At 38.2% G+C, this 17,578-nt stretch overlaps 1 protein-coding gene across 1 annotated transcript in view; it reads left to right on the top strand.

Annotated features, from left to right (window-relative positions):
• SLC13A1 (solute carrier family 13 member 1) overlaps positions 1–17,578 on the top strand; it is a 90,133-nt gene that overhangs the window by 59,241 nt on the left and 13,314 nt on the right. The window contains exons 7-8 of the mRNA XM_057304464.1: positions 710–861; positions 13,421–13,540. Of these exons, the coding sequence (XP_057160447.1) occupies positions 710–861; positions 13,421–13,540 (272 nt within the window). The remainder of the gene's footprint in view (positions 1–709; positions 862–13,420; positions 13,541–17,578) is intronic.

Raw genomic sequence — 17,578 nt, 5'->3', positions numbered from 1 at the left:
AAAGGAGAAATCTGGGCTGAAGACCAGAATTAGTGGCGTGGTGTATCTATATTCATTAAATCAGTGAAAATATATGAGATTTCCTAAGGATAAATGTTACAGTGAAAAGAGACAGGTGCCCATGACAAGGTTTCAAGAAACTCCAGTTTTAAGGAAGGATAAAGGAAAATGAATTAGCAAAGGAGATAGAGAAACAAGCAGAGATGTAGGAGAAAATCTACAAAAGTAAGACATCACAGAAGCCCCCAGAAGAGTTTTCCAGCAGGAAGAAGTGACTAACTCTTTCAGGTACTGTCAAGAGGTCTACAAAACTGAGACTAAAAAGTACCTGTTGGGTTTAGTAATACATAGGTTATTGATAATCATAGCAAGTGCAGTTGGGGTGGAGTTAAGGGACAGAAGTCAGGTTGGAGTGGTTAAAGGAATGGAGTCAATGAATGTAAACAACTCTTTTGAGTAGTTTGGCTGTGAAAATGGCAGTGAGGTAGGGCAGTGGTTTAACTGAGAAGAAGGTGAAAAAGGCCGCCTTTTTTCCTTTTTTAGAGATGCCTTGAAAATGATTAAATGTTGGTGGCATGGAAGCCAAATATTAAGCAAAGGACCACATGATGGGTAAACTTTTTTCTTGTTGAACAGAACTCGGGCACGGGAACCAAGTATCGAACAGAGAGGGACCACATGATGGGTAAACTTTTTTCTTGTTGAACAGAACTCGGGCACGGGAACCAAGTATCGAACAGAGAGGGACCACATGATGTGTAAACTTATGTGCTTGTGTATTGCTTACTCTTCTACCATTGGTGGACTGACAACCATCACCGGCACTTCTACCAACCTGATCTTCGCTGAGCATTTCAATACGTAAGTAGAGTTATTGGATTGTTGATTTAATAAATAGGTAGCACGTAACTTACAAACGTTATTCTTAACTGACTCAGAGAATTCAGGAACGGAAATTGCTATACTGAGTTAATTCTCCTTTGTTTTTCATCAAAACAACTATAGGTCTAGAGACCTTCCCTTCTACTAAGAGTTAAATATTGAGGACATAGTGAATTAACAGGTGCCTAAAGATTCGCCAAGTCAGCTCAGAAGAGATAACTCCTGGCTGACCATTCTAATCAAATGAAGAAAACATTTCTCATTGCAAATAATACTGCAAGTGATAGTTAACTAAAGTGGATAGGGATTATTTGCATAGGAAAATCTATGTAGGTTTTGGGAACTACCATTTGAACTTAAAAGATGAGTGGTGCACAAAGGAGCTAATTACAGAAATCTTGCCTAGAATTCAAAAAGATTTGAAGGATTGGGCAATTGCAAGAAATGGCATAATAAAGTATTCTAAGGACAGATACAAGACTCTAAATATGTTTGCAACTGTGATGTTAATCCATCGGAGAACGTGGGGAAATCTGTGGGTAGAGTCAGATAACTTGGGTTAAAAATTCCACAGTTTTCAGACACTTATTTTGTGAATTTGAACAATAAAAAGTGCATTACTCTCCCAAGACTTAAATTTTTCATTACTAAAATAATCACAGTTCAGATGATTATTGTGAGAATTAAATGAAGTAAATTATGTAAAAATATTTGACACTATTTATGAGAGCTCTTGTAAGAACTATTGAAATAATAGTTTGAAAGTCCATGCTTTTACGTGAGGGCTCAAACTGATTCTACACCTGAGATGTATTTTCAAGTACTAATAGAACAGATCATTGTCAGAGTTCCAGCAAGGCGGGCAGCATTAAGGATGCCCTAGAACAGGATTTACGTCTCTTCACAGAAAAATTAGGGTTCCGAATCAGGAAAACTACATTCTTCAAAGCAGATTCACAGATTTTATGAAGTTTCTGAAATTATTTGCAAAATGTTAACACATGCATAGCTTTTCCAAGAAATGTCTCACTCAAAAATGTCACACTCCGTTCTAAAAAGAACAAGAACTGTGTGCAAAGAACAGTGGTATAGCGGTTTAGGACAATCTAACACAGACCACCATGTTTACTGATTGTTTCTATGATTACACATCCATCCTGTATATACTCCAACAGCCAACTTAGAAAGGAATGTTAAATAGGCATCTGGTTTTAAGTGGGAGACCTGAAATTCACTGTGTCAGAGAGGATGTATCCAATGTCTCTCCCAATTCAAGACAGGAAATGTACCTGACCTCTCTCTGAAAGCTAGAATTCTATCCTTTTTCAGAAATTCCCCAAGGAAAGAGATTCCACATTTTGGTCTTCTTGGTAAATATTTTTCTAAAATTTACACCAAAATTTTGTTTTATTCTTGGTGTTAGAGAACTTCTGGTTTCCACCATTCCTATGAGATCGATGGTGTTAAACGAATCCGTACTGAGTTTGCCTTTAGCCTGCAGTCTTGCACAATGTATCAACCAAATTTTCTTTCTTTTATTTAACTGTTCCCTTGACTTTGGGGATGCAGTAATCCATTTCCAGTGACAGATTGGGAACATTGTAGCACTTTAAGTAAAGTGTTTTAGTAACTATTTTCCCTAATTATCCTATCTTCTAATTCTCCTAATCATGGGAATTTGTACAAAAGTTCTTCAAATTTAGAAAATGCTTAACATGTACTTTGAAATTTGGTGAGTTTTTTCCTCAAAAGTTTGCTTTAACGTTAGGAATTATACACAAACAGAAAGGAACTCAAAGTATCCCTTCTTGACAGAAAATACTAGAATAGAGGGGGAAAACAACTTTATGTGAAAAAATATAATTGATTATTAAACAAGCCAGGTATTGAACTCACTTTTTCTTAAATATCGGCCCTAAAAATACAACAGCATCTCAAAGCAACAATGGAATGAAATGCATTCAATTTCATTGGAAAAAGTGCCAAAAACTTAAAACTACAGGGGGAAAAAAAGATTTCTATTCTTTGTCCAGATGTTTGGAGCTGGAGAGAAATTGCTCTTTATTTTCAAATATTCTACAATAATGCCACCTTTTCCTCTTGACACTGCTTGCCATCTTTTCTAAAGCAATATTAACAGTCATTTTGTAAAATTTCGTTTTGGATCTTGCCCAGCTCTGTGGGTGCATGAATCCTAAGAATCAATGATTTCCCACCATTGACATCTAGGGAAAGGTGCTATCTTACAAACAATGGGAGGAAGAGAATGGATAACACATTTCAAAACCTTTGTTTATCCATCTATCCGCCTATCCATCACTTACAGATATAAAATGTATTTGTATATAAAATATATCTATATATAAATATATTAGTAAATATATAAATATATTTTTATATATATATATAATGTCTTTTGTTCTCTTTTTTGCACAAAGAATGTAAGAACAATGAATTTTGAGAAAGCTAAATTTTATTCAGTGTAACTAAAAACAAATATTTATCCATTCACTCAGTCAGTCAACAAACATTTGTTGAGGACTAATCATGTACATGATACTGTTTTGAATTCTTTTGGAGAATGCAAAAAATAAAATTTGCCCGGAAGCTTTGAGAGTCTATCTGGTTTTCTAGACAAAACATACATATGTGAAAACCATTAAAATTTTTAAAACATAATGGCATTTGGTTGTTGACATGTAGGAGAGAAGAATATGTATTGAACTCTTGCCAGAAATTTTACACACATTTTAGTGCATACATATTCTGTATACCCTTGCTGTGAAGGTGGCATAGAAAGGTGAGTAAAACATAGGGAGAAAAAAGTTAAAAGAATCAAGACATGGATAGACCCTTGGGAAATACTGACAAGAAAGAAGATGAGAAAAATTTATCAAAGTAGGTAGAGAACCAGGAACATGTGGTGTTTTGAAAGCTAAATAAAACCATTTTCAAGATGCAGGATGAGTCAGGAACAAGCATTGTGGCAGAGGGTCGAGTAGGGTGGTGGCAAAGAAAAGGTTCTGTTCTTATCAGTGTCCTCCAACAAAACACGTGGGAGACGGGGCAGAATTTAAATTGGAGAGAGTTAAGATGTGAGTAGTAGCAGGGAGGGGAAAGGAGCTAATTTAAATGATTCTTTCAAGTTTGACAAAACGAAGAAAAGAACACGCATGGTATGACCAGAGACAGAGAGTTCTCTTGGAACAAGGAAGATTTGTAAACAAGGTTTGTTTTACACTCAGGAAGGAAACTGTAAAAGAGATATGTGACGTTTTAAAAGAGAGAGAAAGAGAGAGAGAAGAATATTGATTGGCTAGGTGTCAGGTAGAAGCAGAATGCAATTAGAAACAAGAGTAGAAATGTTAGTCTTGGAAAAGAAGGACATGTCATCCTGAGTAATAATGAGGCGCCAGTAGAGAAAAAGTGAAGACAGAGAAATTTCAGATCATGTATGCAAGTCCCTTGTTTCACAGATGAGGAAACTGAGGCTCAGAGACTTTAAAGATTTATTTATTTATTTTAGAGAGAGAGAGAGAGCACAAGTGGGATAGGCAGAGGGAAAGGGAGAGAGAATCTGAAGCAGATTCTGCACTGAGCGTGGAGCCTGACTCGGGGCTCGATCTCATGAGCCTGAGTTCATGACCTGAGCCCAAACCAAGAGTTGGACACTTAACCTACTGTACCACCCAGGTGTCCCAAGGCTCAGACACTTTAAGTGATGATCACTAGTTAATGGAGGAACTGCCAGGTGAAGGCAGATGGCCTGAGTCCCAGTGCTCTTTCCACCCACAGCCTCTCTGTCTCACAGACCATGTGTGAGGGTGCCAACTTGGCAAAATTCTAAAAAAGCAAATTTGCTGCCAGTAGCAAGAAGGACTACATCAGTATTCACATTCATGGGTTGCATTTTCTTGTTATAAAATATAAGCATGCGTACAAAACAAATGGTATTTGAAATAGTTGCAAAGCTAAGTGTGTGGCTAGTTAGACTGGACTATCCCCTTGTTGTCATGAGCTGATATATAGCTTGGAAGGTGATTTTCAGAATAATACTAACAAGATGGAGCTAATTATCTAACTCAACTATAAAGTATGAAATTTCTCACATTCTAAATCGTTGAATCTAGCGCCACGAGTACCTAAATTCTGATTCATCCGTGATTAATTGATCATTAGCCTTAACTAATCCTTAGAATAGAAGATTCTGGAAATATTTTTTTGCTCTATGCACCTCCTGTTACGACCTTACAGATTTGTTAGGTTTTTATTTGTTCCCCATTAGGTAAACCCTGTTTGACCAGTGCTCTCTACCTGACCCTTTCTCCATTCTGCTCCACTGATAATATTTCCAGTCATCACCCAATCTCCTCCTTTCCTGACAATATTGTTAATAAATACCACCCTGCAATTAACCCGTTTCTTCCTACTCTGGTTCTTGAAAGACCTGCCAACTCTGTCAATGTCTTTCTCTACTTGTGTGGATGCTGTTTCATCTGAAACTCTGTTCAGTTACTCCTATACCGCCATTCGCATCTCCTATCATAAATTATATTCACATTTCTATAAATCTTTCTCATCCACACTCATGCAGGCCGTCATCGCTGATGACTTGCAGTCTTGTAGCGTCTGCATGAATCGTGGTCTCATTCTTTTAGCACAAGATCATAGATGATCAAGAAACATTGGCTGAGATGAACTGTACCAAGACATAAATGAAGTGCTTATTGTTCTTGGGAACCATCTAAATAACTAAATAATCTTTTGATATTAAAATTATGCTATTAAAAGGAGTAGTATTAGAGACAATTACTGCTTTCATAGCAGAGTAGTTTTGGTACATCAGTATTATATAACAGATAAAATAGCTATTAGTTAAGCCCAAAAAAACAAATCTACCAGATTAAAATGGAAGATTATTATAAGTAATATTTCATAGCTTGTTAATTATCAAAGTATATTTTTCAGCTTGTGGGTGTCAGCTGTGAAATATGTGGGTATACAAAGAGCATGGAAGGAAGTTTTATTATCAATAATTAGCACAGTCACTGTTACTAATTATGTGTTAAATTATAACTACTCTATGTTCACAAACTAAACAATGGTAAAATAGATGTGTTTGTAGGTGCCCTACATTCAAAGCCCACCTTCCTAACCTTTCTTCTTATCTAATTACAGAGGGAGAAGGTAAGCCAGTTACCTAGCAATAGCTACCTTCAAAAGTTACCACGATTTTCCTCTGGAGAGATGAGCAATTCTATTTCTCAGAAATAATCGCTCTGGCAAATACTATAGAAGAAATTTCAGTATTGCAGAGTTTGGACTCTGACCTTGGCTCAGATTTCAGTCTTACCATATATTAGTTTAACTTCTGTGAACATGAGTTCCTTCATCTGCAAAATGGGGGTGATACTAGAACTTACTATTATGAGGATTAAATGGGATAATGCACGCATGGCTCTTAGCAAGAGGGCCTGGTGCATAGGAAATTGTCAGTAAAGCTAGCTGTTGTTGCTGCTGATTCTATTTTTGCTATTGCTATTAGAAATATAAGCTTGGCTCATGAATAGCAAGTAGTTAATATTTGAAAAGAAACGTCTCCAAATACACAAATACAAAACCAAAAAGTGGCTTTGACTCAGAAATGATCAAGGCAGTCATTAATCAAAAGGACTATAATCAGGGTGGACACCACTTATAGTGCTCTAAAGGACAAAATTGGTTTCAAGGTTGTAAACTTCCACAACTACATCCATTCTTTTAAGGCCAATTCTGTGTATTTCAGTAGTATCAATGCTATCATCGTTTTGTCGTTGGGCTTGAGAACTGTAACAAGACTGTCCTCCTGAGCTTCAACAATGACAGGCACACATGCTTCAGGTCAAAGCATGTCTCTGTTATGGTGAAATCATTTCTATAGTGCTCTAAGATGTCCTTACAACATCAAGTTTGTACCCTGGCTTATGGATTTTTTCAATATACATGGAACTTTCTATTTTCACTTGGGCTTTATTTATTTTTATTTTTTATTTTTTTATAATAATTTTTTATTATGTTAAGTTAGTCACCATACAGTACATTCCTAGTTTTTGATGTAATGTTCCATGATTCTTTACTTGTGTATAACACCCAGTGCACCATGCAATACGTGCCCTCCTTAATACCCATCACCGGCCTATCCCAATCCCCCACCCCCCTCCCCTCTGAAGCCCTCAGTTTGTTTCCCAGAGTCCATAGTCTCTCATGGTTCATTCCCCCTTCTGTTTACCCCCCCTTCCTTCTTCCCTTTCTTCTCCTACCGATCTTCCTATTTCTTATGTTCCATTAATGAGTGAAACCATATGATAATTGTCTTTCTCTGCTTGACTTATTTCACTTAGCATTATCTCCTCCAGTCCCATCCACGTTGCTGCAAATGTTGTGAAATCGTTCTTTTTGATGGCTGAGTAATATTCCATTGTATATATGGATCACATCTTCTTAATCTAGTCATCTGTTGAAGGGCATCTCGGCTCTTTCCACAATTTAGCTGTTGTGGACAATGCTGCTATGAACACTGGGGTGCATATGGCCCTTCTCTTCACTACGTCTGTATCTTTGGGGTAAATACCCAGTAGTGCAATGGCTGGATCATAGGGTAGCTCAATTTTTAACTTTTTAAGGGACCTCCACACTGTTTTCCAAAGTGGCTGTACCAACTTGCATTCCCACCAACAGTGTAAGCGGGATCCCCTTTCTCCACATCCTCTCCAACATTTGTTGTTTCCTGCCTTGTCAATTTTTGCCATTCTAACTGGCTTAAGGTGGTATCTCCAGGTGGTTTTGATTTGAATTTCCCTGATGGCTAATGACTTTGCACATTTTTTCATGTGTCTGTTAGCCATTTGTATGTCTACATTAGAAAAGTGTCTGTTCATATCTTCTGCCCATTTTTTGATTTGATTATTTGTTTCCCATGTATTGAGCTTGAGAAGTTCTTTGTTGATCTTGGATGCTAATCTTTTATCTGTAGTGTGATTTGCATGATTTGCAAATATCTTCTCCCATTCCGTGGGCTGCCTCTTAGTGTTTTTTTTTTTTGACTGTTTCCTTGGCTGTACAGAAGCTTTTTATCTTGATGAAGTCCCACGAGTTCATTTTTTCTTTTGTTTCTCTTGCCTTTGGAGATGTGTCATGAAAAAAGTTGCTGTGGCCGATGTCAAAGAAGTTATAGTCTATGTTCTCCTCTATGATTTTGATGGATTCCTGTCTCACATCGAGGTCTTTCATCCGTTTGGAGTTTATCTTTGTGTATGGTGGGAGATAGTGGTCAAGTTTCATTCTTTTGCATATAGCTGTCCAATTTTCCCAGCACAATTTATTGAAGAGACTGTCTTTTTTCCACTGGATGTTTTTTCCTGCTTTGTCAAAGATTAGTTGCCCATAGAGCCGAGGGTCCATTTCTGGGGTCTCTATTCTGTTCCATTGGTCTATGTGTCTTTTTTTGTGCCAGTACCATGCTGTCTTTGTGATCACAGCTTTGTAGTATAGCTTGAAATCAGGCAACGTGATGCCTCCAGCTTTGTTTTTCCTTTTCAGCAATTCCTTGGCAATTCGGGGCCTTTTCTGGTTCCACACAAATTTAAGGGCTGTTTGTTCCAGTTCTTTGAAAAATGTCATTGGTATTTTGATCAGGATGGCATTGAAAGTGTAGATTGCTCTGGGTAGGATAGACATTTTAACTATGTTAATTCTTCTGATCCATGAGCATGGAATATTTTTCCATCTTTTTGTGTCTTCTTCAATGTCTTTCAAGAGTGATTTGTAGTTTCTAGAATATAGATCCTTTACATCTCTGGTTAAGTTAATTCTGAGATAATGTATGATTTTTGGTGCTATTGTAAATGGAATGGGTTCCCTAATTTCTCTTTCTTCAGTATCACTGTTCATGTATAGAAATGCAACTGATTTCTGAGCATTGATTTTGTATCCTGCCACATTACTGAATTGCTCTATAACTTCTAGTAGTTTGGGGGTGGAGTCTTTTGGGTTTTCCATATAAAGTATCATGTCATCTGCGAAGAGAGACAGTTTGACTTCTTCTTTGCCAATTTGGATACCTTTTATCCCTTTTTGTTGTCTGATTGCTGTTGCAAGGACTTCTAGTACTATGTTGAATATTAATGGCGAGAGTGGGCATCCTTGTCATGTTCCTGATCTTAAGGGAAAGGCTTTCAGCTTTTCCCCATTGAGAATGATATTCACTGTAGGCTTTTCATAGATGGTTTTTATGAAATTGAGGAATGTACCCTCTATCCCTACACTCTGAAGGGTTTTAATCAGGAAAGGATGCTGTATTTTGTCAAATGCTTTTTCTGCATCAATTGAGAGGATCATATGGTTCTTGACTCTTTTCTTGTTGATATGATCTATCACACTGATCGATTTGCGAATGTTGAACCACCCTTGCATCCCAGGGATGAATCCCACTTGGTCATGATGGATAATCCTTTTAATGTACTGTTGGATCCTATCAGCTAGGATCTTGTTGAGAATTTTGGCATCCATATGAAAAGACGTTGTATTTTATACACCCCTCCTGGGGTAAAACTTCTGCTTGACTGTACAATCTGTGACCTTGAAGAATCCATTTATCCTTCTGAGACTTAGTGTCTTCCTGTGTAAAATGGAAATATAATGCTTTCCTCACAGGATTTATGTTAGCATTAAATATGCTTAGCACATCTGCTCATTCCTAAACCTCTGCTTGACCTCTAAAACTTAGATGCCCCAGGGTGCACTCCCTGTTCCTCTTATCTCCATTTTCTCCCGAAATTTTCACACCCATTTCTGTGGTTTATAATATCACCTATATGTTGGCAACTACCTATTTTATGTCTCTAACCTGCCCTCTGCTCTCAGTTCCAAACCACTTACCTAACTGCCCATTCAACAAGACCACTTGGAAACCTAAGGGACATCTCAGATTAACATGTCCATTGCTGTGTTTTTGACCCACCACTCTCTTACCCGTCTGCCAACCTGTTCTTCCCTCAGACTTCATTTCAATAAACGGCACTTATTCCCCATTTCTCCACATTTTGTTCCAAAAATATTTAAAACCAATGGTCTTCTCTTCATCTTCACTGCTACCAATCTGACTTCAACTAAAAACTACTCTACCCACTACTCTTTTCTACTCTATTCCTCTGCCAAACTTCTTTTATCTTCTAATAAATCTCCTTGTGTTTTTGTTTTCTGTTACTATTTTACAAATTACCATTAACAGTGGCTTAAAACAGCATGAATTTATAACCTCATAATTTCCGTGGGTCAGGATTTCTAGGCCCAAGTTATCTGAGTCCCTTGCTTAGGATCTCGCCAGGCTGAAATCAAGGTGGTAGCTGGGCCTCAAATCTGCACAGAAAGTCAGGGCCCTATTCCAAGATTATTCCGGTTGTTGAATTCAGCTCCCTGTGGTTGAATTACCAAGGTGCCTGTTTTATTGCTGACTATTTGGCAGGGGGTCACCCTCAGCTTCTAGAGGCTATGCCTAGATCCTTGCCACGTAGCCCCTTTCTCTGGCTATATGGAAGCTCACTTGTTTAGGCCAGCAGGAAAGGCTGCCTTTTAAGGGCTCACCTGATGAAGTCAGACCCAGCCAAGTCTCCCTTTTGAGTAACTCAAAGTCTATCAATGGGGACCTTGGTTACCGCTGCAAAATCCCTTCACTTTTTCCATAAAAGAACCTAATCGCAGGAATGAAATCTCACCATATTCACAAATTCATCCACACAGAAGGAGATGATTATACAAGAAATGTATACCAGGGGTAGAAATCTAGGGGGTCATCTTGGAATTCTGTCTGTCATCCCATGACTTCCACTCTTGTTGCCTTCAATCCTAAGGATCCATCTAACCAGTATGTTTTATGTTAATCACAAATTTACATAGACTTTAAATTAGATCATGTCACTAACTTATTTACTATATTCCAATTACTCCTAATTGCATTCGTACTAAAATTCAAATTCCTTCTGATGGCCTATAAGTTTTTCTATGATCTGACTTCTGCTGGCTACTTCTGAGACTATTTCATGTCACTAACTTTAGCTCACCACCCATAGCCACACTGGCCTTCTGATCCCCAAATATTCTACACTTATTCCTACCGCAGGGCCTTTGTACTTGCTTGTTATCTGTCTGGAATGCTGTTTCCCAGTTATTTACATAACTGGCTCTTTCTTGCCATTTAGATCTCATTTCAAACATTACCCTCTTTAACCACACTGTGTAAAATTTCTCCCTCCCCCGAGTAACTTTCTATTACGTTATTTTGTTATATTTTCTGATTCTTTTTATGCTTACTTATTTACTACCTGTGCTTCTCATCTAAATAAAAACTTTATGAGAGCCTGGACTACATCCATCTAATCACCACTATATCCCCAATATCTAGAAGAGTGCCTGATACATGGCAAACACCCAAAATACACTGTTGGGTGAGAGAAAAGATTCTATCAGAATTAATTGTACTTTACATAGTTCATGATGGAAGAATTCTATATTTACTTTAGGCAGACACTTGCGGTAACTTCACTTATACAGGATATGAGGAAGTGGGGAAAAAAAACAGTGAAACTAATACCTTACAGTATGCCATTCATTCCATTATCATTCGAAATAGTCACTGCAGTCATAAGTATAAAGGTTATGATCATGGAGGCTACTGTCCTGTGTGGTGTTCACTTCCTTACTAAAGAAAGAAACAAAAACAAAACAGAATTTAGCTTTTCCAGGCTTTCATTTTTCTAAATGAATTATCCCTCCAGGCAAAAATTCTAAAAAACCCCTCTTCAGTTAAACAAATTTTACAGGATTGGGTGGGGAGAACAACACAGCCTGATTTCAAGGTGTGAGACACAGATGGTGAAAAATGAAATTGGGTTTAGGGTACTGTTTTGACCCTACTTCTAGTAACATTTCTAAATGCCTTTAGGATGAACAGAGTAACACAGGTCATCAACCTATAATCCAAGTCTAATAAATTGATGGGAAATAAGTGTAAGCATTTCCTCCTTATTACATTTTCTAACTGAAGACAACAAGCATTTTTTTAAGTGAGCAATTCTCAACAGAAGCTCATGGACATGATAAAGCATTTTTCCATGTATAGTTCTCTGTATTCTTGAGCATGTCTTATTCATCATTTGTCATTTCTAATTGCATAATATGTAAGCTAAGCTTTGGATCTTTTTGTGGTAGATAATAATCATCCTCAACTTGCTAACGATAACTCTAGGATCCACAACAACTTCTTATAACCGCAAGGAAATTGTAGGAAACATTAGAAATCTAGAGTTTTAAAAACCCATTATTGTTTTTTAAAAAGTCTTTGCATTTCTTAGCAACCATCCTAAATAGAAGAAGAAATAATTTATAAAGTATGAAAATGTGGCTTATGTTGATGCATGTAGCATGAAACATTTCATTTATTTACTTGACTTTTTTTAAATGGAAAAATACAAAGTGCGATTCAAATAGAACAAGAATTTTAAAAAGCTATCATTTCTATACATTTCTTTATATTTTGTAATTTCAAAAATAATTAAAATATGTAATGGTGTTTTTATTGCTTCTATATATTTTCTGTGCTTTCCAAAGTTCCAGCTCTGTCTTTTTGTCATTGTGTCAAGAAAAAAAATCAAGGACAATTGTTTCTCAAATTTCCTGTTTTCTCCTCGTCTGTCATAAAATAGATAACTATTTGAGAATTTATTTGGAACTTATACTACATTTTGAAAAAATAAACATGAGGTTACCAAAGAAACTGTGCTTGTCTCTGACCACCCCCCAATTTTTTTTATTATTTTGTGATTATGTGGGCTAAAAAGCTGAAAATAACTAGGAGAAATAAAGGAAGAGCTCATGTTTTCCACAGAACTTTTAATTGTTTTTAACTGGTCCAGATTTATTCCATTTAACTGAGTCCCAAAGCACTCTCTAATTCTAAAACAGGCTAGCATATGTCTGGTAAGATGGTTACAGTTTATCCAGGGCAGAGGAAACAGAGGGAAAACAGCCGTAGGAGACAATATGGATGGATCAGAGTCCCTTCCCAAGTGCCTGGGATACCAGCTACCACTGTGAAATGGTAGCAGACATTCAGGTCGGTGAAGTTCATTTTCATCTGCTCCCCGTCCGCTTGGCTCGCCTCGCTCACATACTGATGCTTTGAGTGCTAGCAAGAGGCACACATATGCATTCCCACTTCCGGTGCGTTCAGTGAGTGTCAGGCACTGTGCTAGTTGAACAAAGGGAACAAAATCATAACATACCCACTCTTGCTTGCATGGGAGGCAGCAATAATTACGCAGTTGCAGAATCAGGACAAAAGGTAAGAATTAAAACCAAATACTATACGTAACAATGAGAAGGTCCCACCTCTTCCTTCTAGGCTAGGAGCCCAGGAAGGATGTGAACTGCTGCTCCCCAAGGACCATCAGAAAGGATTGCACTTGTACACTCCCATGAATGACTTTTCTGTCTTTTCACACAGGCGCTACCCTGACTGTCATTGCATTAACTTTGGATCATGGTTTATGCTTTCCTTCCCGGCTGCTATTATTATTCTGTTATTGTCCTGGATCTGGCTTCATTGGCTTTTCCTAGGATTCAAGTAAGTAAATATTCCATGTTAATCAGATAAATAAAGGTGTCTTGGTTTCCACTTCTCAGCGCTCACCCAGTGCTCTTTCACCCATTTCACGCACGTGGAGTTTCTACGTTTCTGTTCCTTGGAAAACTGCCACACGTGAGCACTTATTTTAAGGATAAGCTAGAACATCATCTAAACAATGTTGGCTGTGGAGGAGAGTTTGTAAAAAGCAAATCCATCTCATTCTCCTTTGAGTCCTAAGCTAATAATTTATTAATCGGCCAGAAGGGCATAAGGAACTCATTATAATAAGGACCCAGTCCAGCTTGTTAAAGTGGAATTTCAAGAGGTTTTGCCCCTCCTCTTGGTTGTATGTGGGGATTTTGTCTGGTTATGTAGTTACTTTAAACAGTAACATGCAAGATTCCTGCTTCATCCTACCACCAGAATTGGTATGTCCTTGAAAAAATTACATAAAGATGTGAGAGCGTGCCCTGTGGAAAGAATGTTGGATTAGGAATCAGAAGACCAGGGACAAAGTTGTGGCTTCTCACAATGAGTGGTCTTTCTCAGTCTAGGTGTTTTCAACTGGAAAACGATGGAATTTAGCTGGAAGATCAGTCAGATCACTTCCAACGCTGTAATTCTAACACATATGGGTCCAAGATGAAAAATGTCAAATATATGTATTCAAGGAGAATTTGCAAACATTACCTTGGCTGGGACTGAAGCAGGTGGCTCATAAGTACCGATGAGCTACTTAAGTGACTTAAATGACAGCCAGCATTTAAAATTATGAAGGGCTCCACAGCAAAATCTAAAATGCAGCTTTATATATTCAACACACGTAACAATACTCCAAAAAGAAAGGGAAAATGACTATAAATCAAACCCAGAGGATCTGTTCCTGAAAAAACAAAACAATTCAAATTCATCTTTATCGGCTTTTATTTACATAATTTCAAGGACCTATGAACAAAACAACATGCTACCTACTAAGCAGGTGTGACTGAAGTCAGCTCTGCTGTACTTGCTTGGAAAAGCAAAGCGCTGTCATCAGGTGGCATTCCATGCCCGGGCCCATATTTTCCAAGCCGAGTCAGATAAGGGCTGGTATTTTTCCCTCTCCATTCCTCTTCCTGGTTTTTCTCCAGAACCTCCAGTTTTGTTAGTAGTGGAAAGATGGTACTGATGATTTTTTTTTTTTAATCTATTTGTCCAGATTGTGGGAGCAGCATGTGGCAGTCCTCCTGCTGAGGCAAATGTGTGGAATGTCACTGGCTTCAGCAGGTGGGCAGCCGTGGGGAGAGGTCAGCTGCATACTAAATGCCCCTTCCTGGAATCCCAGGCCTTTGGGGGTCTATTCAGTTGCACAGGTAGCAATGCACGATGCAAAGGACAGGAATCCCAACTAGGGGAGAAAGCACCAAGTCACAGCCCCACAGCGGTTTCCTACTGTGTCGCCACATATAATGACTTCATAAAAAATGTATGCACCCATTGTCATTATCTTGAAATGGCCCACCATGTATAAAGGAGGAATTAAGAAAATAAAGGGCAGATGTATTGAAAGGTGTTCTGTATGAGATCAAAAATCCTGCGAAGTGCATACATTAGGTAAAGTCCATAAATCATGATCAGTGGCGTATTTAAATAGTGCCGTTGCTGTCCGCTGTCAGTTAGACATTACACAGCTTCACGCTCTGGCTAATTTTTCAGTGTCCATTTCAGTCGGTCAGGGTCTTCACCTCCAGAGGTTTTAGATCAACAAACAGAAATTATCAGCCACTCCCCTGGCAGGCCGCCATACATTCTGATTAGTGTGTTGGCTGTTAACACAGTTAACTCACCCATTATAAATGACCCCAGCATACTTGGGAAGAGAAGCTCATCCATCAGTGCCACTGAACGTATTCAAATGAAGAGGTTGATGCATTGTCATATGCTTCATCAGTTCCTTTGTGAAGGCATTAACCTTCATTTGTAGCAAAGCCAATATGGCTTTCGACTTAACTATTTATCATCCCCAACCAAAGAGACCAAGTACATGTGCAGTCTACCAGGTGGAAAACATTTTTTAAGGAGACTCACCTTTTTTTTTTAAGGAGACTCACTTTTTTTTTTTTTTTTTAGAGAGAGGGAGAGAGTGGGGGGAGGGGCAGAGGGAGACAGAGAATCTTAAGCAGGCTCCACGACCAGCACAGAGCCCAATGAGGGGCTCAATCTCATGATCCTGAGATCATGACCCAAGAGTCAGATGCTTAACCGACTGAGCCACCCAGGCTCCCTGAGACTCACGTCTTTTTTTAATTCCACTTTTCTGTTCTACAGATGGATCTCAAAGTAGTCCATGGCTCAGTTTCTTATAATGCTAGTATTTATATTGTGACAAGGGGTAAAATTTCAAGACTGGCACTACTCAGTAATTTAGTTAAGATTATAAAAATTAAATATTACTTCATTGATCTTAAATGTAACAACATCCATCTAATTACGTTCAGTGGTTGGAGTGTGCACAGGGGAATGATTTTGAATGGTAGGATGGATGATTTAAGAATTGAGGAAACTCTGTTCCTTCAAAGGAAATAATAGTTTAAACAAGTCTGAGTAGCAGAGCTACAGAAAAACTAAGTAAATAAAAGGTCTGTGTGTGAGGGCTACATTCACACCATCTTAGTCTTCCTAGTTTCTCCCTCATGTGTATCCTCGTTTAGCCCAACGATTTTACAAGACATTATCCTGCACTCTTTCTTTTTCTAAGACTGCTTTTGTTGAAGTATGATTGGCACACAAAAAGCCACAGATATTTAATGTATACAACCTGATGTGTTTGGAGATACACGTACCCCCATGAACCATCATTAATGTGAAGGCCATAAATTTTTCCATCACCTCCCAAAGTTTCCTCTTGCCCCCTTTGCTTTTTGAGGTTTTTTTACGTTTTTTCCTTTTATGGTAAAAGCACTTATCATAAGACCTACCCTCTGAGTAAATTTTTAAGTCTACAAAACAGTGTTGTGAATCACAGGCCTTATTTTGTGCAGTAGATCTCCAGAACTTACTTATTTTTCATAACTGAAACTTTGTAGCCTTTGACTAACACCTCCTCATTTCTGTCTCCTTTCGTTCCCTGGCAAACAACTGTTTTACTCTCTGCTTTCATGTGTTTGACTATTTTAGAGTCTACATATAAGTAAGATCATACAATATTTGTTGTTCTGTGTCTGGCTTATTTCACTTAGCATAATGTCCTCCAAGTCCAACTGTGTTGTGACAAATGGCAGGATGTCCTGGTTCTTTAAGGCTGAATAATACTCCATCGTGTGTCTGTACCACTTTTTCTTTATCCGCTTGTTTGTCGATGGACATCTCAGTGGTTTCCATGTCTTGGCTATTGTCAATAATGTTGCAGTGGACATGTGAATGCAGGTATCTCTTCAGGTCCAGATTTCAGTTCCTTAGGATACACACTCAGAAGTGCCTTCCCTACCCACATAATGTAATCTAACTGAGCTACTTACAGATATTCCAAAAGGTAGAACATAAGAATTGAGCCATTTGCTCATTTGTTTAATCCCCTGGAGGGATTTTTAAAAATCTAATCCTAGAGCAGTACTTTGGAAAAAAAGTTTTGAAGACCCTGGACTTCAGGAAAGAAAAATGAGTCACAAGGGAAAGGTGTCACTAAAAGCAGCAGCTAAAAGGAATAGAGACTGGCAGTTACTATTGGCAAGAGGTGGAAAACTATCTAGTAGATTCTATTAGGACATAAGGGATGAAGAAACTTGAAGAAAAAAATGTAATAGAGTTGGTTTTTGTTCTGAGAAGAGCTCTAGCTTAGACTCTGCTCACGAGCAGTGTACGTGCCTTCTCTGCCCTCGCGTATGGCTCGAGTCCAGTGTATTCTGTGCAAGCTGATGGAGCTGACAACCAGCTGTCTCGTAAATTTGAGCAAGGTACTGTGGAGCTGATGAGTCACGTATTTGTTGTCCGTGCCAGTGTTGAGAGTTCCTGCACCGGAGCAAACATCCGTGCCCCTGCCCCGCCTTCCAATAGCTC

Source organism: Ursus arctos, unplaced genomic scaffold (genome assembly GCF_023065955.2).
Source record: "Ursus arctos isolate Adak ecotype North America unplaced genomic scaffold, UrsArc2.0 scaffold_3, whole genome shotgun sequence".
Taxonomy (NCBI): domain Eukaryota; kingdom Metazoa; phylum Chordata; class Mammalia; order Carnivora; family Ursidae; genus Ursus; species Ursus arctos.
This window is presented reverse-complemented; position numbering and strand designations above follow the sequence as displayed.